The sequence below is a fragment of the Geotrypetes seraphini genome, chromosome 8 (genome assembly GCF_902459505.1).
Source record: "Geotrypetes seraphini chromosome 8, aGeoSer1.1, whole genome shotgun sequence".
In the NCBI taxonomy this organism is placed as follows: Eukaryota; Metazoa; Chordata; class Amphibia; order Gymnophiona; family Dermophiidae; genus Geotrypetes; species Geotrypetes seraphini.
This window is the reverse complement of record NC_047091.1, coordinates 79,976,146-79,996,050: the sequence shown is the minus strand read 5'-3', so window position 1 is coordinate 79,996,050 and position 19,905 is coordinate 79,976,146. Positions and strand designations below refer to the sequence as shown.

The 19,905-nt window shown below is 44.9% G+C and overlaps 1 protein-coding gene across 1 annotated transcript in view; it reads left to right on the top strand.

The window, feature by feature from the left end:
* The window catches only part of LOC117364438 (sodium/calcium exchanger 1-like), a 79,775-nt gene that overhangs the window by 16,937 nt on the left and 42,933 nt on the right, over positions 1–19,905 (top strand). The window contains exon 2 of the mRNA XM_033953600.1: positions 4,114–5,880. Within this exon, the coding sequence (XP_033809491.1) occupies positions 4,130–5,880 (1,751 nt within the window). The 5' untranslated portion in view covers positions 4,114–4,129. The remainder of the gene's footprint in view (positions 1–4,113; positions 5,881–19,905) is intronic.

Sequence of the window (19,905 nt, the reverse complement as noted above, 5' to 3'; positions counted from 1 at the left end):
CCAAACCTTAAAAAAAAAAAGAAGACAACATTAACCACTCTTACTACATCCTCCGGCAACGCGTTCCAGAACTTCTCTGAGTGAAAAAATATTTCCTCCTATTGGTTGTAAAAGTATTACTCTGCAACTTCATTGAGTGTCCCCCTAGTCTTTGTAAATCTTGATGAGTAAAAAATTGATCTACTTGTACCCATTCTACTCCACTCGGGATTTCGTAGACTTCAACCATATCTCCCCTCAGCCGTCTCTTTTCCAAGCTGAAGAGTCCTAACCTCTTTAGTCTTTCCTCATTTGCACATACGCTGGCATTATCAGTGGGAAATGTATATGCTAAGAATATGCAGACATGGCCAATAGCTAACATCCTTATGAATGCATGTTTAACGCAGATATCATCTCTAACGCTTGATAATCACCCTCTAGGTTTAAATATGGAGGTTTGGGATCCTTATATTCAAAATCTTTCACCAAGAACAAGAAGTTTAATTCTCAATGATTTACAATGAAGCTAAGGTTATCTATTTACATTCCAGATATTTATTTTATTTCTTTATTTTTGTCAACATTCATCCGGGGTGGGGGATTTCATTTGGAGGGAAGGGTAGGGGGGAAGGGGATGGAATCAAGGGGGGTGTAGAAAGAAATGAATTAGTTCATATGGAAATTTAATTTGGAGGAATGATATAAATATGTATGAAATATTATTATTATGATTCTTATTGTGATGAATGTATTTTTGTATTATCCTATTGTATTTCTTACTGGATTCTTTCAATAAAATTGTTATAAATTAAATATAAGATATTACAATTAGACAAAAAGAAGGACGTTTTGTTTCTTTTTAATGAACTTCAGGTTTACAAACTAAGAAAAGCATGCCTTGAGACAAGAAAACAGAATAAAACACATCAGAAAGTAACCTAGAACCAGAGCTGGATTTAGCTATTCTTGGAAGATATTACAGGAGCTCAATCAGGGCTCCTTTGACTACCATATAGCACAGGGGTCTCATAGTCCTTGAGGGCCGCAATCCAGTCGGGTTTTCAAGATTTCCCTAATGAATATGCATGAGATCTATGTGCATGCACTGCTTTCAATGCATATTCATTGGGGAAATCCTGAAAACCCGTCTGGATTACGGCCCTCGAGGAGGGACTTTGAGATCCCTGATATAGCACATGCTGTCCAGGATTCCCGTCAGCCACCTGCTGCCATGTCCACAGGAATGTAATGAGCTACGGAGGCAGATATTGCATATTAATTCAGGCTGGCTCTATCATTAGGCAGGCCTAGGCAGTTACTTAGCAACAGCTTTTTTTTTTGAGGAAGGGGGGGGCACCAAAGTGCAGCAATAACCAAAGCAAAACAACAGAACCATCCTAATAAAGATACAAAGAAACAACATGGAGGTTCTGTTACCAGTGGCGTAGCAAGGGTGTGCGGCGTCCCTCCCCCCCCACCATGTGCCCCTTCCCCTTCAGCGCAAGCAGCCACCAACGTACTGCCTGTGTCAACTTCGGCGCTCTCTCTGACGTCACTTCTTAGGCATAGGTCCCAGAAGCGATGTCAGAGAGAGTGCCGAAGCTGACACGAGCAGTACGTTGGTGGCTGCTTGCGCCGAAGTTAAAAAGGTATGGGAGAAGAGAAGGGGGCGCACACACGGCAGGGGGAGGAGTGGGAGGGGTGGAAGCGGAGGATGGGGTACTGATGCCCTAAGCAAAATGGTACCCGGGACGGACTTCCCCCTTACTACGCCACCGTTACCCATATTTATTCTGGAAAGAGTAGTGTTGGGATGATCATGATGGTTAGGGGGGACAGTCCTTGGGGGGGTCTAGGACAGTTACAGTTAATTTGATATACAGTACTCCCCCTAAATTCTGGGGGTTCCGTTACAGGAACCCCCGTGAATTTTGAGAAACCGCATTGTCAAAAGGCAGGGGAGGCAGGAGAGAGAGAGCAGCTGGAGCGTCAGCGGGTGAAGAAAATCATTTGCGATCTACTCAATCGCCTCTTCCTGTAGTAAAGTCGGGCTACACCAATCAAGTAAGAATTTGGCTTTGTCTTGGTTCAGTTTCAATTTGTGGTCTCTCATTCATTTTGACACCGTTTCTAGTGCAATGTGTAGTTTGTTCGTTGTGTTAGGGATGGTTTGGTCGAAAGGCAGGAGGATGGTGATAATGTCTGCGTAGTTGTATGACGTTATACCTTGTTTGTCTAAGCATGTGCCAAGTGTGGCTAGGCAAAGTTTGAAGAGTGTTGGTGTCCCGGTGGGCTCACAATCTATCTAACGTCTCTATTATATCTCCCCTCTCCCACCCTTTCTCCAAAGTATAGAGATTGAGATCTTTAAGTCTGTTCCCATACACCTTATGATGAAGACCACGCACCATTTTAGTAGCCTTCCTTTGGACCAACACCATCCTTTTTATATCTTTTTGAAGGTGTGACCTCCAGAATTGTGCACAGTATTCTACTGTAAATGAGGTCTCACCAAAGCCTTATACAGGGGCATCAATACCTCCTTTTTCCTATTGGCCATGCATTTCCCTATGCAACCTAGCAACCTTTTAGCTTTCACCATCACCTTTTCAACCTGTTTGGCAACTTTAAGATCATCACATACAATCACACCCAAGTTCCACTCTTCTGTCGTGCACATAAGTTCTTCACCTCTAAACTGGACCGTTCCTTTGGGTTTTTGCAGCCCAAATGCATAACTTTGCATTTCTTAGCATTAAATTTTAGCTGCCAAATTTCAGACCATTCTTCAAGCTTCACCAGGTCTTTCTTCATGTTAGTCACACCATCCTGGGCGTCTACTCCATTGCAGATTTTGGTATCATCCACAAAGAGGGAAATCTTACCTGACTGCCCTTCAGCAATATTGTTTATGAATTATAGCAGTCGAAAGCTGACATTTGCATTTCCCCTCCTTTCACTTCATCCAATAGTGCTGGCACGCCTAATATGCTCCAATAAGGTACGCACATGATATGTGTGCTTACGGCATTGCTTTTCTCGGCACATGCACACATTTACGCCTCTTTTGTGGTGTATTCTGAGCATGTGCCAATCACTATCACCAGTGACTCATCTCAAGTAACTTTAGCGAGCCTTCGCTACTCTCCGCCAACCTCATTTGCATGCCTGGTTTTTTGAGAACGACTCATCTTTTTGAAATCGCTACAATAACGGCTGCGACAGCGGCCCATCGGTTTTTACTGTGAAGTTTTGAGCATATTCCCCTCATGCCTCTGGCATTACTGCTTTCATTTCCCTCCCCTGCTTTGAATGAACTAGTAGATAGGATTAGGGGTTGGTTATCAGTAACCTGAGGGTTAGGAATTAGCAGTGGAATTGAGGATAAGGTTAAGTTGGGTACAGGATAAAGTTAAGGAGCTGGTTCAAAATGCAGCATGGATAGGATTAGGGGTTAACTATGAGTACAGCAGACACAGGGTTAGAGTTGGCCTATAGGTGGTATAAGGGATAGGGTTGGGGAGTAGCTCTGAATGGAGTGGGATTGAGGATAAAGTTAAGGGATGATAAGTGGGACAGAGGATAGGGTTAGGGGTTGGTTCGGAATGGAGCAGGGATAGGTTTAGGAGTTGCTATGAGTACAGCAGAGGGTTAGAGGTTAGCTATGAATGAGCTCCCTCTCATCTCTCTCTCTTCCTTTGTTGCCTCATATGCTTTGACTGTGTTTAAAAATAATCCCCTGGCAGTGGAAACTGCACATCCCACGCACTCACGTTCAGCTATTCTCAGATCAGATTGGCAGGAGGCTTAGTTAACACCCACCCTGCCACAGATAAAGGCTGAATGATACAGAGTTAATAGGCACTAGTGATGTTTCTTACAGCACATAATAGAAGTTAATAGGCCCTGCAGGTGATGTCTCTTATGGTGTACAATAGATGTCAATAGGCACTGCCAGTGTGGCCTTTTACAATGTAGAATTGAAACAATATTGGAGAGTACTAGGAATGAGGCGATGTGTTAGCTAAGGAAGACTTTTCTGAAGCTATGTTGTCCTTGATGAGCTGTGAATTTGCTCAAGTAGTTGTACCTAATCAGTTTCTTATTAGTTTCCTTCTGCTTCCTTTCCAGATAAAAGTTGTCCAGAATGTCTTTACCCAAGCATCCCACATGCTGGCAAATGACCCTACTGGTCCTCACCCTCCTCTTTCACACCCACTTGTCCGAGACAGAAGTCAGCATCGAGGCAGATACAAAGAATGTGAGCACTAATTGTTACAGTGCTACAGACTGTCAGGAGGGAGTTATTCTGCCAGTCTGGCTCCCACAGAACCCTTCTGCAGGTGACAAGGTAGCACGGGCTATTGTATATTTTGTGGCATTGATCTACATGTTTCTGGGCATGTCCATCATCGCTGACCGTTTCATGGCATCCATAGAGGTCATCACCTCCCAGGAAAAGGAGATCACTGTCAAGAGGCCCAATGGCGAGACCAGCACTACCACCATACGCATCTGGAATGAAACGGTTTCCAATCTCACACTCATGGCCCTGGGCTCCTCAGCACCTGAAATCCTCCTTTCCATTATTGAAATTGTTGGACACAACTTTGAGGCAGGGGACATGGGTCCAAGCACCATTGTGGGCAGTGCTGCTTTCAACATGTTTGTCATCATTGCCATCTGCATCTATGTGGTTCCCGATGGTGAGACGCGCAAGATTAAACACTTGCGGGTCTTCTTCGTAACAGCAGCCTGGAGTATCTTCGCCTATATTTGGCTGTACCTGATCCTAGCCTGGTTCTCCCCTGGTGTGGTAGAGGTGTGGGAGGGGCTCCTGACATTCCTCTTTTTCCCTATCTGTGTTGTCCAGGCCTGGCTTGCTGATCGGAGGCTTCTATTTTACAAGTATGTCCACAAGAAATATTGGGCTGATAAGAACCGAGGGCTTATCGTTGAAACAGAAGGAGAAGAACATTTTCCCAAACTGGACATTGAAATGGACAGTTCTCACAAGGAGGCCATGGATGGGATCCTAGTCACCTCAGAAGACAAGGATCAAGAGGATGAGGCTAGGAGAGATATGGCCCGCACTTTTAAGGATATGAAGCAGAAGTACCCAGAGAAAGATATGGAGCAACTCATTGAAATGGCCAACTACCAAGTCTTGATTCAGCAGCAGAAAAGTCGAGCCTTCTACCGTATCCAGGCTACACGCATGATGATTGGTGCTGGCAACATCCTTAAGAAACACGCAGCCGACCAGGCACGGAAAGCCATCAGCATGCAGGAGGTCCGACTAGATGAGGATGAACGAGTGACCAAAGTCTTATTCGAACCGTCTCACTACCAGTGCTTTGAGAACTGTGGCTCCCTAGTACTCACTGTCGTCCGCAAAGGTGGTGATCTCAACCATACTGTTAAGGTGGATTTCAAAACGGAAGACGGCACTGCCAATGCTGGCTCAGACTACGAGTTTGCTGAGGGTACCCTGGTCTTCAAGACTGGAGAGAGCCAAAAGGAGATCACAATTGGCATTATTGACGATGACATATTTGAAGAGGATGAGTATTTCTACATTCACCTGAGCAATGTTCGGATTCTGTGGATGGATGGGGGGGTGGAGTCGAATGAGGCACCTCCAAAGGCCTGCTTGGGTTCTGCCAAGACAGCTACTGTCACCATATTTGATGATGATCACGCCGGCATCTTTACTTTTGAAAGCAATTCCACCCGAGTGAGCGAGAGCATTGGGGTTATGCGGGTGAAGGTCATGAGGACCTCTGGCGCACGAGGGAAAGTGATCATTCCCTTCAAGACCATCGAGGGCACTGCCAAGGCTGGGGAGGACTACGAGGACATGATGGGAAAGGTGGAATTTCAGAACGATGAGACTGTGTGAGTATGTGGCCCTGCTTTCCTGAAGGCCTTACTAACAGCACATAGGGTGGGTATTTGATGACTGCTTTCCAGAGTATATGTGCTCCTAAGAAAAGTGGGTCAAGGAGGAATTAACACAAAGAGTGAAATAGAAGGTCGTTAAAAAAGTCCATATGAGATAAATCATTTCTGGTTTTGCCCTTTTCCATATGTGATCCTATTTTTAGAATAAGCCGAAGTTCACTCCCCCTTCCCCATACAATAGTTAGATATGACCTTGAGATAATTACCTTAAACTCAAGTCAGAATAACTCTGTATAGTCCATATGATAATACCCAGCTTCAGTTAGAGACCCTTCCTTTCCAGCTGGAGGAGATGGGAGAGAGAGATAAACAGATTTTTTTTTAGGGGGGGCAAAGAAAAAAAAGAAATAAGCATTTATCAGGAGAGACAGACAAAGGAAGGCAGAAAAGTAGATTATTGATGAGGGGGGAGAGAGAGAAGAAATAGCTGGCTGACAGGGACAGTGACCCTCTGCTGTCTAGGCAGCACCAGGGTAGACAGAGGAAACAATGCTTCAGAGCAATGGGCACAGGTTCTCTGGATCCTGCCCAAGGAACTGCTGTTAGGAAACAGGTCACGTCCACTTAAGATAAACCCTCCTCATTGGCATTCTGTGAGTAGAGCCTCTCGCAGACCTGAGGAAATTGGTGAGAAAACAAAGCCTTCACAGTCCACCAAGCAGCCATGGTAGTATTAGTGGGGAAGGGGGATGGAACCTGGCAGAAGTGCTGGCACAAGCCTGGTGACAGGAGAAGCAGCAGGGACACACCGTGCCCAGAGATGCAAAAGATTCTAGGAAGTGGAACGACTAGATGGCCCCATGTTATAGTGGACAGGCTAAGACTGCCTTACTTATAATCCTGTTGCATGATGGGTCCTGTAGTTCTTCTTGTAGAGAAATCTGAAAGACGAGTCTATACATGTGAAGGTTGATGCAGAAAATCACGTAGTAAAGCCACATGCTGATGGCTGAGTCTCCTGAAAGATAAAGGTGACTGGGGCTTGATATGCCCAGAGTCATAAGGAGCTGCGGTGGGAATCAAACACATGCCCCCTTCCCCACAGATAACCGTGGGAAACCATCCTGTGTCATTCTTTAGTGTCTATCTCAACCTTCCACACCAGCATTCTTCAATGCAAGGCTTGAGGGTCAATGGTTGTGCCCATTCATACTCTGATTCTTCCCTCTCTCCTTTGAAAATGACATGGGGATGGTTTCCCCTAGTTAACCATGGGGACAAATGCTGTCACTGTGTCAGTCTCCACTCACAGCCTCAGGGTGCTCAGGCAGCTGCTCTAATCACTAGGCCACTCCTCTGCTCCACACACAAAATTAGCGAGAAAATGAATTGCAGGCATGCAGCATGCTAATGAGATGTTAATTCAAAGGGTGCAGAACATGCATACTAATCAGGGCAAACCTGGTGGAGACATGCAGGTAAAGGCAGCTTCACTGCGTGCATGTCCAGAGAAAACGGAAGTGACAGTACAAGTCCGCGCTGAAACTGGAATGTTGTTTGCATATTAATGCTAATGGCGTCTTATATACCGCTATATCTCCAACAGGATTCAAACCGGTTTACAAAAAATGACAATGAGCTTACAAAGAGTAAATTAAGAACAAAGAGTGAATAAGGACAAAAAAAACTAGAAATTAAAGATAGCATTATAAGACATCATGTAGTGAGCAAGGCCCATTTCTCAAAAAAATTAATTTGTGCAAAAAGAGCAGTAAGAAGGTATAGACCTAATTTCTAGATTTTAGCTCCCAAATAATCAAAGGTGTGCTCACAATGCTGTTTATATTTGACATTTTTTAAAGTTGGATATAAGGCCTTGCTTGTATTGAGTCTCATGGAGCCTGTGATGTGAAGTACATGACACCTTAAACTTATTGATGATGGACATTGGTTAGCCAGTGCCTTGAAAATAATGCAACTATGATTCCACTTCAGCAGGGACAAAGTAACTGTGAGTCAGAAAAGGCACTGAACTATGAAAAGAGACAGACTGACTCTGTAATCAACACAACCTAAGAGGAGGGCTCGCTGTACAAAAACTCAGCTCAGAGAAATAAAACTCTGAAGAGGGAGAGGTAACCCCCTCTTAGGGAAAGAGTTTATCTTCCAATCATCGCTTGATCAATGTTAAAAGCGAGTCCAGCTCAAAGGTGTAAAAATATCTCAACTGTGTATATATATCTCTTAATTAGAATACTGTATGCACTTAGGTCAGAAAAAACTTCTTGCATTCAGGTTGCCACTAACAACTTTAACTGCACTTAGCTTGGTTGTAAAGCAAAAACTCATCAGGGTCCCGACACGGTCCCGAGTACGAGGGGGCATTCGGAGAAACTGAAGGGAGATAGGTTCAAAACAAATGCAAGGAAGTTTTTTTTCACCCAAAGGGTCGTGGACACTTGGAATGCGCTACCGGAAGAAGTGATCAGGCAGAGTACGGTACAGGGATTCAAACAGGGATTGGACGGATTCCTGAGGGATAAAGGGATCATGGGATACTGAGGGAGGAGCTGGGATGTAACACAAGTATAGAAAGCTAACCAGGTAATAAGTATAGAAACCCAACCAGGTCGTGCATGTGCAAGACCGGAGGGTTAGGACTACGATGGGAAGATAGGACTTAAATGAGAAAACAAGGTGGCAAGTGAGCCCCTTCTGGTGATGCAGACAGGTCGTGACCTGTTTGGGCCGCCGCGCGAGCGGACTGCCGGGCGGGATGGACCTATGGTCTGACCCGGCGGAGGCACTGCTTATGTTCTTATGTTCTTATGCTTTACAACCAAGCTAAGTGCAGTTAAAGTTGTTAGTGGCAACCTGAATGCAAGAAGTTTTTTCTGACCTAAGTGCATACAGTATTCTAATTAAGAGATATATATACACAGTTGAGATATTTTTACACCTTTGAGCTGGACTCACTTTTAACATTGATCAAGCGATGATTGGAAGATAAACTCTTTCCCTAAGAGGGGGTTACCTCTCCCTCTTCAGTTTTTTTTCTCTGAGCTGAGTTTTTGTACAGCGAGCCCTCCTCTTAGGTTGTGTTGATTACAGAGTCAGTCTGTCTCTTTTCATAGTTCATTGAAAATAATGCAAGCAACTATTAGCCCTATAAAAATGTCTTGAACATGGCATTTTTGTGAGGTTGATATTTGTGCACAGAACAACAATCCGGTTCACACACAGATGTGTGTCGGCACTTTTGTTTTCTTTAGACGTGCACAAAGCTGTTATCTCCCATTCTATCTTTTAAAGTTACAGGTACTTGTTATGGTTGCAGAAGAAAAAGAAAAAACGTGCATGTAAATCCTCAAAACGGACATTAAATTCTTGTCAACTAACCTGTCTATGCTGCCTCAGGCCTGGTGGTAAATTTTGCATGTTCTATATGCTTTAAAATTCCCTATTTACATCTGTGTATTGTAGCAGAAAATCTAATGGACTCATTGCCGCCCATGTGTTTAAACATACTGTGTACCTAGGATTACCAAATTTCTGAAGATGAAGAACAGGAAAAATGGCCTTGCCCCCAGCCATGCCCCCACAAACACTAAGGCCACCTCTCCTTCCATCCCTCTCCTCCCCCCCCATGGAATGGGTACCTCTCTGGTGGCAGTGAGGGTCACCCACAGGTGGGAGCCTCATAAATCACAGTCATGTCTAGGGGTAGGTGCTCGTATTGGGAGCTGCTGGAGGCTTATTTGTCACTGAATGGAGGTGGCAAGAAAAGTCCCCAGCTCTGCCTGAGCTCTGGACCACATCTGGAGGGCCTCCGAGCAAAGCACATATGCTATGAAGTCACATACATGCACATACGCCCTCCAAACGCAGCCCCGAGCTCAGGCAGAGCCATAGCCTTTCTTGCCACCTCCAGCCAGCACCAAATGATCCTCCGGTGGCTCGCAACAGGAGCTTCTACCCCTGGACCACCGGTACCCGCTGCAGGACCGCAACTGATATGGCTCGCATCCACAAGTGACATGGGCTGCCTCCTCATTCTGCCTGCCCCCCCACCCCACCCCCAGATAAAAAAATAAAAAATTAGGCTGGACTCAGAAAGAGTCCAAAACCCAGACAAACTGGTGGATTTTAGAAAACTGCCCGGACACCCAGACAGTCCTCTAAAAAGAGGGCATGTTCGGGTAAATCCAGACGTATAGTAACCCTATGTGTACCACATGAGTTAACTTCTGCACTGAAGTCTTTGTGCACTATGGGCCAGATTCTATAAATAGCACTGAGCGGTATCTACATTGTACGCGTGGTTGTCAATCAAAAAAATGGCGTCGTTTACAGAATCACATCTAGCAATGCCTAAGCAGACTTAGGTGTTGCTAGGCATCCTAGACATAGGCGCTGCTCCATTAGGCCAGCTATTCACTCACCTAATTTGGCAGCACCTATGTCAGATGCCTAATAACGCCTTAGTCAACCACACCTATTCTCCGCCCATAACCATGCCTACTTTTAAACATAGGCGTCCTTAGGCATCCTTAGGTGTGGGAGGGCGCTTCCACATAGGCGTCGCTAGGCATCCTAAGAGTTCGATACCAGACTCTTAAATTGATTATTTAATGCAGTGTCCCGCAACCTTTTTTACTCGGCGGCGGAATAAACTCCGGGCTGCAGCTGGAGGGCAGCTGAAAATGCACGGACGTCGACATGACGGAGTCACATGCATGGGTGACATCATTACGTCGATGTCTGCACAATGCGCGAAGGCCCTCCAGACGGGGCCCTGAGCCGCCAGTGGGGGGTGCTGGAGCAGGAGAGACACGGAGAAGAGGAGAGACACCGGTTCATAGACAGTGGAGCGCAAGACGTCATCGCGCTGACAATCCAGCGCCAACAATTCAGCGCAAGACAGAAGCGCGCGGGGGAAAAAAGTAATTTTTAAAGAGCTCCGATGGGGGGTTTGGGGTGGCAACCCCCCCACACTTTATTGGTTAGTGTTCGCGCTGCTGTTGGAGGGGGAGTTCGGGTGGTTGGAAACCTCCATTATAGCGAAAACGGAACTTTTTCTGATTTTTTTGGGAAAAGTTCTGTTTTCTCTATAATGGGGGGGTTTCACCCCCCCATGCCCCCCCCCCGCAATGGCAGCGCGAACACTAACCAATAAAGTGGGGGGTTGCCACCCCAAACCCCCAGTCGGAGCTCTTTAAAAATTATTTTTTCCCCTGCGCGCTTCTGTCTTCCGTCGAATTGTCGGCGCGCTGGTGTCTGGCGCGCAATTATCCCGTCACCGAGACACCGGTGAGGAGAAGAGGCATAGGTGCCAGCTGACTGCCTTCAGGACATGCCTTTCGCGCGTGAGAGGCATGTCCTGTAGTCAGTCAGACAGCAATGGCGCTCTCCTCCTCGCCAGCGTCTCGCGGCACACCCAGAATCTCGCCGCGGAACACAGTTTGTGATACACTGATTTTAATGTTGTTGGAGTTTTTTTTTGATTGGCATGGTCAATTATCATTACATTACATTAGTGATTTCTATTCCGCAATTACCTTGCGGTTCAAGTCGGATTACATAAGGAGTTATCTGGACATTTCCCGTGGTATTATGGAGTGGAGCGGGTTGCTGTTGGGGGTTGAGATGATTCTTGCTGTGTTAGTTTGTCTTTAAGGATTTCTTGAATAGCAAGGTTTTTATTTCTTTTCTGAAGGTTTTGTAGTCTGGGGTCGTAATCAGTAAATTGGAGTCTTGGTAGTCTAGTTTTGCTGCTTGAGTGTTCAATTAAAAAATAAAAATTGGGCACGGATCCTGAACTTAAGCATCACTAGATGGCTGCAATTAGGACACCTAGTGGTGCCTAATGCAAGCGCCATTTATAGAATGCTCCAGTGGGTGCCCAGTAACCTACGCATACGCCTCGCAGTAGCTGCACACTTCTGTTTGTGGTTGCTTTCTGCATAAGTCCTGTAGTGAGACAAAACAGCATATGGGATGGCCTCCACTATGAAGCTTGATATGTGCAGTGGCATATCTGGGACTAGGGTTGTCAGATTTCCTCTATTTAAAAAAAAAGAAAAAAAAAGAAGAGGATGCCTGGCCCTGCCCTCTTCTGCCTCCAGCCCCACCCTGTTCCACCTCCAGCTCCGCCCCATTCCACCTCAGTCCCTCCCCCTCAGAGGACCGCTTGTGTGCATGCATATGACATCATCACGTTGATGTCAGCGTGTGCACAGACGCCCTCCAGATGTGGCCCTGAGGTCGGGGACTTCCAAAATGCAGACAAACCACCAGGTTTTTGAAATCCTCCGGACACCCAAACAGTCCTTTAAAAAAAGGACATATCCAGGTTTTCACGGACATCTGGTAACCCTATCTGGGACTCTAGAGCCCAGGGGCTTGTGCTTACACTTGTGCCACCCTTCTCCACCAGTACACACCAGTGACCCGTCAAATGCGCACAGGACAATTGCGCCCCGACATTTGCATACACGGACAAATGCGTGCACTGAATGGGATGGGGCCTGAGGAGTCTGAGCAAATCAGGGCCTTCCAGATATCCTTAATGGGCCACAATTGTCGTGCGCGCACTTGTCCGTGCACACAGTTGTCAGGGCGGATTTGTTGGTGTACTATACACACCATATAACGAAGGCCCTGTGCTTGTGCTTTTTGACCTTTGAGCTCCTTCAGCCCTCCCATCAGACTGATGCTCTGAGAGGAGGGGGAGGGGGGGTACCATGGACCCTTCCTGAAATCTCCTCGTCCTCATTGGGACACGGCTGCCACTGCTATCCACAGTTCATTAGGTTTAAGGATGCCTGAATTTCAGGTATTACCAAGCCATGAGGGTCCCTCCTCCCACTCCCATTTCCTTAGCACCCTTAATTAAAATTTAAAATGGTACTTAGAACCTGCTTCAACTATTAAGATGATTCAAGGCAGGTTACAATAGTAAATGAACTTATAATATGCAAACAATAGCAGTTTCTTCAGGTTGTTTGCTTAATAGATCCACAAGCTACTGCTGACCCTTTTCACCTTTGTTTCCCATCCTTGCTTGGGCTTTAGACCTTGTCCCATCAATCCATTCTTGGAGGGGGAAGAAAAGCAGGCTGAGGTGAGGGACAGGTTCCGAAGTCCCCTTTACCTGTAAAAATGCAAGGAGGTTGCCAGCACGGCAGTGATTCTCTATCGCTGCCCATGACTTCCTCAGCACTGTTCCTCTGCCTGGGTCTGCCCCCGTCTGACGCAACTTACTCTTTCCACATGGGTAATGCCTCTGAATATCTCCTAGGGCAGTGGTTCCTAAACCTGTCCTGGGGGACCCCCAGCCAGTCAGGTTTTCAAGATATCCCTAATGAATATGCATGAGAGAGATTTGCATACCTGTCACTTCCATTATATGCAAATCTCTCTCATGCATATTCATTAGGGATATCTTGAAAACCTGACTGGCTGGGGGTCCCCCAGGACAGGTTTGGGAACCACTGTCCTAGGGTTACCATATTTAACAATGGACAAACCCAGATGCATGGCACTGCCCCATTCTGCCCCCAGCCCCGCCCTGTTCCGCCTCCAGCCAACATTTACGCCAGCCTTTAGCATAGTGCATATCAGGGGTCCTTAAAGTCCCTCCTTGAGGGCCGAATCCAGTCGGGTTTTCAGGATTTCCCCAATGAATATGCATGAGATCTATGTGCATGCACTGCTTTCAATGCATATTCATTGAGGAAATCCTGTAAGCTTGGATAGGTAAAGTGTAATCTCAATCTCTCAAATTTACTGATAATGCTCTTTGCAAGAGCATTCTCCTGGAGTTTATAAGGTGCAATAGGTACAGATATGTGCTTGGAGGATCTTTTTAATCAGACTAGACCCGGATCCCAGTACTGGGACCATTTCGAGTACTGACTGATCTTTGTCTTTTTCAGTACATTGTAAGATATCTCTCGCTCTCTGGGGCCTGGGCGTTGCCAACTCACCCAAAGACTGACTGAAGATACCCATCGAGCTCTGCCTTTGCAGTTTGACATGCCTGCATTTGAGCTCTAATTTTTTCCATTGAGTTCCCTAAGCAAAGGGGCGATACCAATCCAAGCAAACCATGATATAAAACCAGGATTGGATCAGCCTGTTTGACTGACCTGGGCTGAAGTGGCACCCCTGATAGTGATGGGAGAGATGTCGCTCTCACTCCTTCTCTCTTTGGTGCTCTCTTCCTGTACAGTATATCCTCTCTCAGGGCCCCATATACACTTGATTGAATTTACCAGAAACAGACCAGAATAAGTGCCTAAGATTTCAGCACCAATTGGTTCCAGTTAAATTTCAAAAGTTCTTTATTGCAGGAAATATGATTCTGCTTGAAAATTAGATTTGAACTAAATGTACAATTGTGCTTGTCTTCAGGGCTTCCGCAGCAGGGAGGGTTACTGCTTCCTGCATCTTGGCTCCTAGTGTCTCTCAAGTTTATTTAACATTTGATATACCAGTTATCAAATATCTAAGCGGTGTACATAGTTTAAAAGTTAATATAAATAGGGGTACACAATATACATGTAGAGTTGTAGACAATCACCAAGACATACTTAAGAGATAAGACGGGGGGGGGGGGGGTGAAATACAATAATTGATAGAAAAGTAATAGATTAAATGAGAAACACAAATGGATGGGAAATAGAATCTGAGAGGAAATCATTTGATAAAATGGTGTATGTAAATGTGGTTATATTACCCTATTTTATTATGTGCAAACCGCTTAGAAGACTGATAGGCCGTATACAAATTTTTATTAAACTTGAAACTTAAAGGTCAAATGCATCTTTGTATAAGAAAGTTTGTAGATTGGATTTGAATTTATTTAAAGAGGGTTCTTCATAAAGGTACATGGGCATTGTGTTCCATAGTGATGGAGCAGTCACAGAGAAGATTGATTTCCTTGGCATATCATATACAGCAGAACCTCAATATTCGTGGGGGTTAGGGGCAGAGCCGTCCTGCAAATATTGAAAAATCGCAGATAATTTTTAGGGCTGGCTCAGACCCACCCCCGCCTCTCTCCTGTGTCTTGAACCTTTCCCAGACCTTACCTGGTAGTCTAGCAACGACGTGGGGCAGGATTGATCGTTCTATGCTCCTGCCCCATGCAAAGCTGTCATCAAAATGGTTTCGGGAGATGTGTGTGCAAATTTCAATTATTGCTAATTAACTGCAATAATTAACATCTTGTAAGCTAAGATCCATTTATGAATTTTGAGAGAATACAAAGGATGCTGTGTAAGTGTGTATGAATGTCTACATGGTGGTATTATATGTATATCTGTCATTGTGGGTTTGCTTAGAATCAGGGATTGGATTCTGATACCACAGAACCTTGATTCACAACTACCCGGGGAGTTTTCCTCTATTGAGTCTATTCTAACAGATCTTACTTCTCACCACTACAAGGCCTCCAAGTTACTCAGTTCCAAGAGGGAGATTTTAGGCCACTCCTAGATTTCTGCCAACCTCATCCTGATGAATTATGTGACCTGCAGCATTGATTTTAATGGGTAGAATAAGTAAGGTTACCAGATGTCTGAGAAACCCCAGACATGTCCCCGACGAACTTTCCAAAACCCGGCATTTGTCTGGATTTTGTAAAGTCTCGACGAACCCCCGGCCGCATCTGGAGGGCCTCGAAGTATGCGCAGATGATGTCACACACATCCATGCATGCTCCAGACCCTCCAGACGTGGCTGAATCTCATCTGGAAGAAGAGAGGAGGCTTGGGGGGAGGGACTGAGGGGGCAGAATGGGGCGGGGATGGAGGTGGAATGGGGTGGGCTGGGGACAGGGCGGGGTCATGCGTCCGGGGGAAATATGGTAACCCTAAGAATAAGGAACTACAAATACCACACTGCTTTGGGATTAATATACTTTTAAAAACCAGGACTGGCCAACATGTCTCCCTCCTGGATCTGGGTAACTTAGCAGCTCTACCATTAATCCAGGTACAATATTTAGCCAGGAACCACACTCCAGAGCTCCTTTGTCATCCCCAAAATTTGGCTATTGGTATTAATGATAATTGTGGGATCCTCCTCCCCCTCCACCAGGACTCTGTGTGAGCTTCTACCTCTTCAGCACCTCAGCCTCAGTTAATCCTGATTGTAGAAGACCAAATTTGGGAATCTAACTAGGGGAGCAGCTGCGTTGCAGCATGTTAGCACTGCAGCTGAGTTATCTAATGCTGCCTGGGATCAGGAAGGAGATGAGTTGTGGGCGTGAGGAGGAGGGAGAAGGAAGATCACATCAGAGCTACGCTTTCCTAAATTTGGAATCCAAAAGGCCTATTCTAAGAAAATCTCTGTCGTCTGCTTTCTGTAGGCTGGTGGTGGAGAAGAAACTATTTTTGAGATTGCCCTGCCCCATCAAGCAGCTAAGGGTAGAATTAAAGCATTTGATGGGACACCTGGGGATTTATGAACCCTCCTACCTCATCCAAAATACCTCTATTTGTAGACACCTATTCTCCAGACATTTTTCCTAATTCAGGCATTTACATAGTAACATAGTAAATGTCAGCAGATAAAAACTGCATGGTCTTTATCGGTTGATAATTTAAAAATGTTTCTTCATCATGAGCCTCTTGGTCTTTCCTTAATGAGGCCAGATACAAATGTTCCCATCCTACCCCTATCCTGGTTGGTGAGTGCAGGACCTTAAGCAGTTCCACCATGCTCCAATCACAGGAGTTTTATCACGACACAGCTCTAGAAGATGGATATACTGCATTGCGCAACATGCATGCTATTGCACACTGAAGATTGTGGCCTTATATGCTAAGCAGTACTAGAGGGCTCCAGTATTTTCAATTCTTGCCCTAACTGCATTTTGCTGCCGTCCCCTCTGGCATTTCCAGCCACCGCACTCTCTGCAGTCCCCTCTTGTATTTCCAATCCCTGCGGTCTCTTCAGTCCCCTCTGGTGTTTCCAGTCCCTGCACTCTCTGCAGCCCCCTCTGGTGTTTCCAGTCCCCGTGCTCTCTGCAGCCCCCTCTGGTACTTCTAGTCCCTGCACTCTCTGCAGCCTCCTCTGGTATTTCCTGTCCCTGCACTCTCTGCAGCCCCCTCTGGTGTTTCCAGTCCCCGTGCTCTCTGCAGTCCCCTCTGGTACTTCTAGTCCCTGCACTCTCTGCAGCCTCCTCTACTGTTTCCAGCTTCTGAGATCTCTGTAGTTGCAGTCTATTGGAGTCCTTTTGGCATCCTCTGAAAACTACTAATCTCTAGAATACCTTGAAGTCACCAGAGAGGATGAATCAAAGTATAGAGCATTTCTGTTCTATGCAAACTTAAAGGACCTTCACAATTCAAAAGAAAAAGAAAAAAAAAGATGCATAGGGCTGGTTTTGGGTGCAATTACTTACATCAACTGACTCCAGCTGTGAATCCTGGAGTGCAAGTTGAGTGCACATCTGCAGTATTCTATAATACCGTGTGCAGATTTTCTGGAGTGCCTCTGATCCATCCATGCCCCCTCCCATGGAAACGCCCCCTTTGTAGTTGCCCATGGATATACATAGGCGCTATCCTATAACTGGGCATGTAAGTACTGTATATTTCCGTGCTCGTTTCAGTACCTTGCACCTATTGGAACACATTTCTGTGCCAAAAAAAGAATATGGGCCTTAGTGCTTAACCTAAGGTACCATATATACAGTAGATTTTCATAGATAGGGGGATAATCTGAACAGAGCTTCAGGTCCAACCAACAAAGCTGAGGGTGACCTAGAGACAGCGGCACACACTTTTGTCTCCAAAATCAGATGTTTAACATAATAATATAATCAAATCTAAACCTTAGGTTTGTATACCGCATCATCTCTACATTCGTAAAGCTCGACACGGTTAACAAGAGTTAGGGTAGAAAGGAACTCCAGTGGAGGGAAGAGGCAAAATGAAATAATAATAATAATAATAAATTTATATACCGCAAGGCCGTAAAGTTCTACGCGGTTTACAATAGTTAAAAAAACAATAAAAGAAGTAGAATAGAACTAAAAAAGTTAAAAGCCAATAATTAGAGACACTAAAATGATCAAAATAGTGCATAATAAAATTTTTGCAAATTAGCTGCCTAAATACTTCGAAAACAGATATGTTTTTAGATGTCTCCTAAATTCCCCATAAGTGTCAGTAAGCAAAAGCAATTGTTCTATATCCTTACCCCATAACGCTGCTTGATACGAAAAAAGATTTTGATGATGTTTAAGTTTACATCCTCTAACAGGCAGAAAAACAAAATTCAGATGTGAGTTTCTCTTATGTCTGTTGGTTGCAAAAGAGAAAAGCTCAATTATATATTTGGGAGCTCAACCAAACAAAGCCTTAAAACAGAAGCAACCAAACTTAAACTTCACCCGCGCCTCCATTGGCAGCCAATGAAGGACTCGATAGGAGAGTGTTGCGTGATCATACTTCTTCAACCTAAAAATCAGCCTGACTGCTGCATTTTGTACTATTCGCAATCGTTGCATATTCTTCTGGGAAACTGCTAATTAGGCAATATTGCAGTAATCAAGCTGGCTTAGTATAAGAGACTGTACCAAAACTCTAAATGATGAAACATCAAAATACGCCCTAATGGACCGAAGCTTTCAAAGAGTAAAGAAACCCTTTCTGACCAAAGAGTCCACCTGGTTCTTCATAGTCAAGCCCTGGTCCAGTATTATTCCCAAAACCTTAATGGTAGATTGAATAGGATAGCTGAATTTATTTATACGCAATGATGTTTTAGTATAAGGGATGAGAACACTGGTCAGGAATTCAGGGAGACTAGAGTAACACGTTTTGAATGTAAGGAGTAAAGTTTTATGTTATTCTGTGGGTTATAGGGAACCAGTGTGCCTTTATTAGATACGGTGTAACATGATTGTATTTTTTTTGCATTTTCGATGAGCTTTATTGAGGTGTTTTGAATTATCTGGAGATGCCTAATCTTTTTGGGTGATGCCATTGTATAAGACGTTACAATAATCCAAACAAGATATAACCAGGGAGTGTATCAGTATATTCAACAAAGAGGGTTTGAAAACTTTGGATAGAGAGCGCATTAGCCAGCATCTGTGAAAGCATTTCTGAACAACAGAGCTAATTTGTTGGTAGTATGTTAATTTACTATCCAGAATGACTCCCAAGAAGTATTTGCGATTGAAGACTTTGAACATTTATGTTTACTGGTTCATCATCAGCATACAGATTCCTGAGGCAGGCCCTTTGGGGCCGAAACACGATCATGTTGAGTCATTTCTAACAATCCTCAGAAGATACTGCCCTAGGTAGCCACTTAGTATACGTGGAGCGGCATAATAAAAAAAAACATCTAAGTCCATTTTGGGCCTAAGGCGCTAGTCATCCAAAGACGGCAGCGTCTAAAGTCCATTCTCAAAAATACGTCCAAAATATTTTTTTTTGAGAATCGTATACTTCTACGTCCAGCTGTTTGATCATCCAGACCGCCAAGTCATCCATCTTTATACCACATTTTTGGACAAACAATTGGCTAAGTCCAAAATGCCTAGAACAAGACCTTATGGACGTGGGAGAGATCAACAAAGTGAAGGACTGGCCACCCAGACATGGCAACAGAATAATGGGGCACCTTACAGGGCACTGCTGTGAACTTCACAAAAAGGGTACCACAAAAACATCTTTCCACAACTCCCTTATAGGTCACGATAAGCCCCCCCCCCAAAAAAAAAACAACTACTATACCCACCTATCACCCCAATAGCCCTTATGGCTGCAGGTGCCACCTAAATGGCAGTACAGTAGGATTTGAGGAGGGTCTGGTGGGTGCATATGTTCCACCATGAATGCAGTGGTTAGAGTGGCTTATGGGCCTGGGTCCTCCTCTCTATGGTTCATTAGCCCACCCCCCAGACTACTTAAGCCACCTCTATGTGGCTTTCCTATGCCAGGTGCTGATGTTCTGGAGGCAGGTATGTATGTTTTTATTCCGATTTATATGACA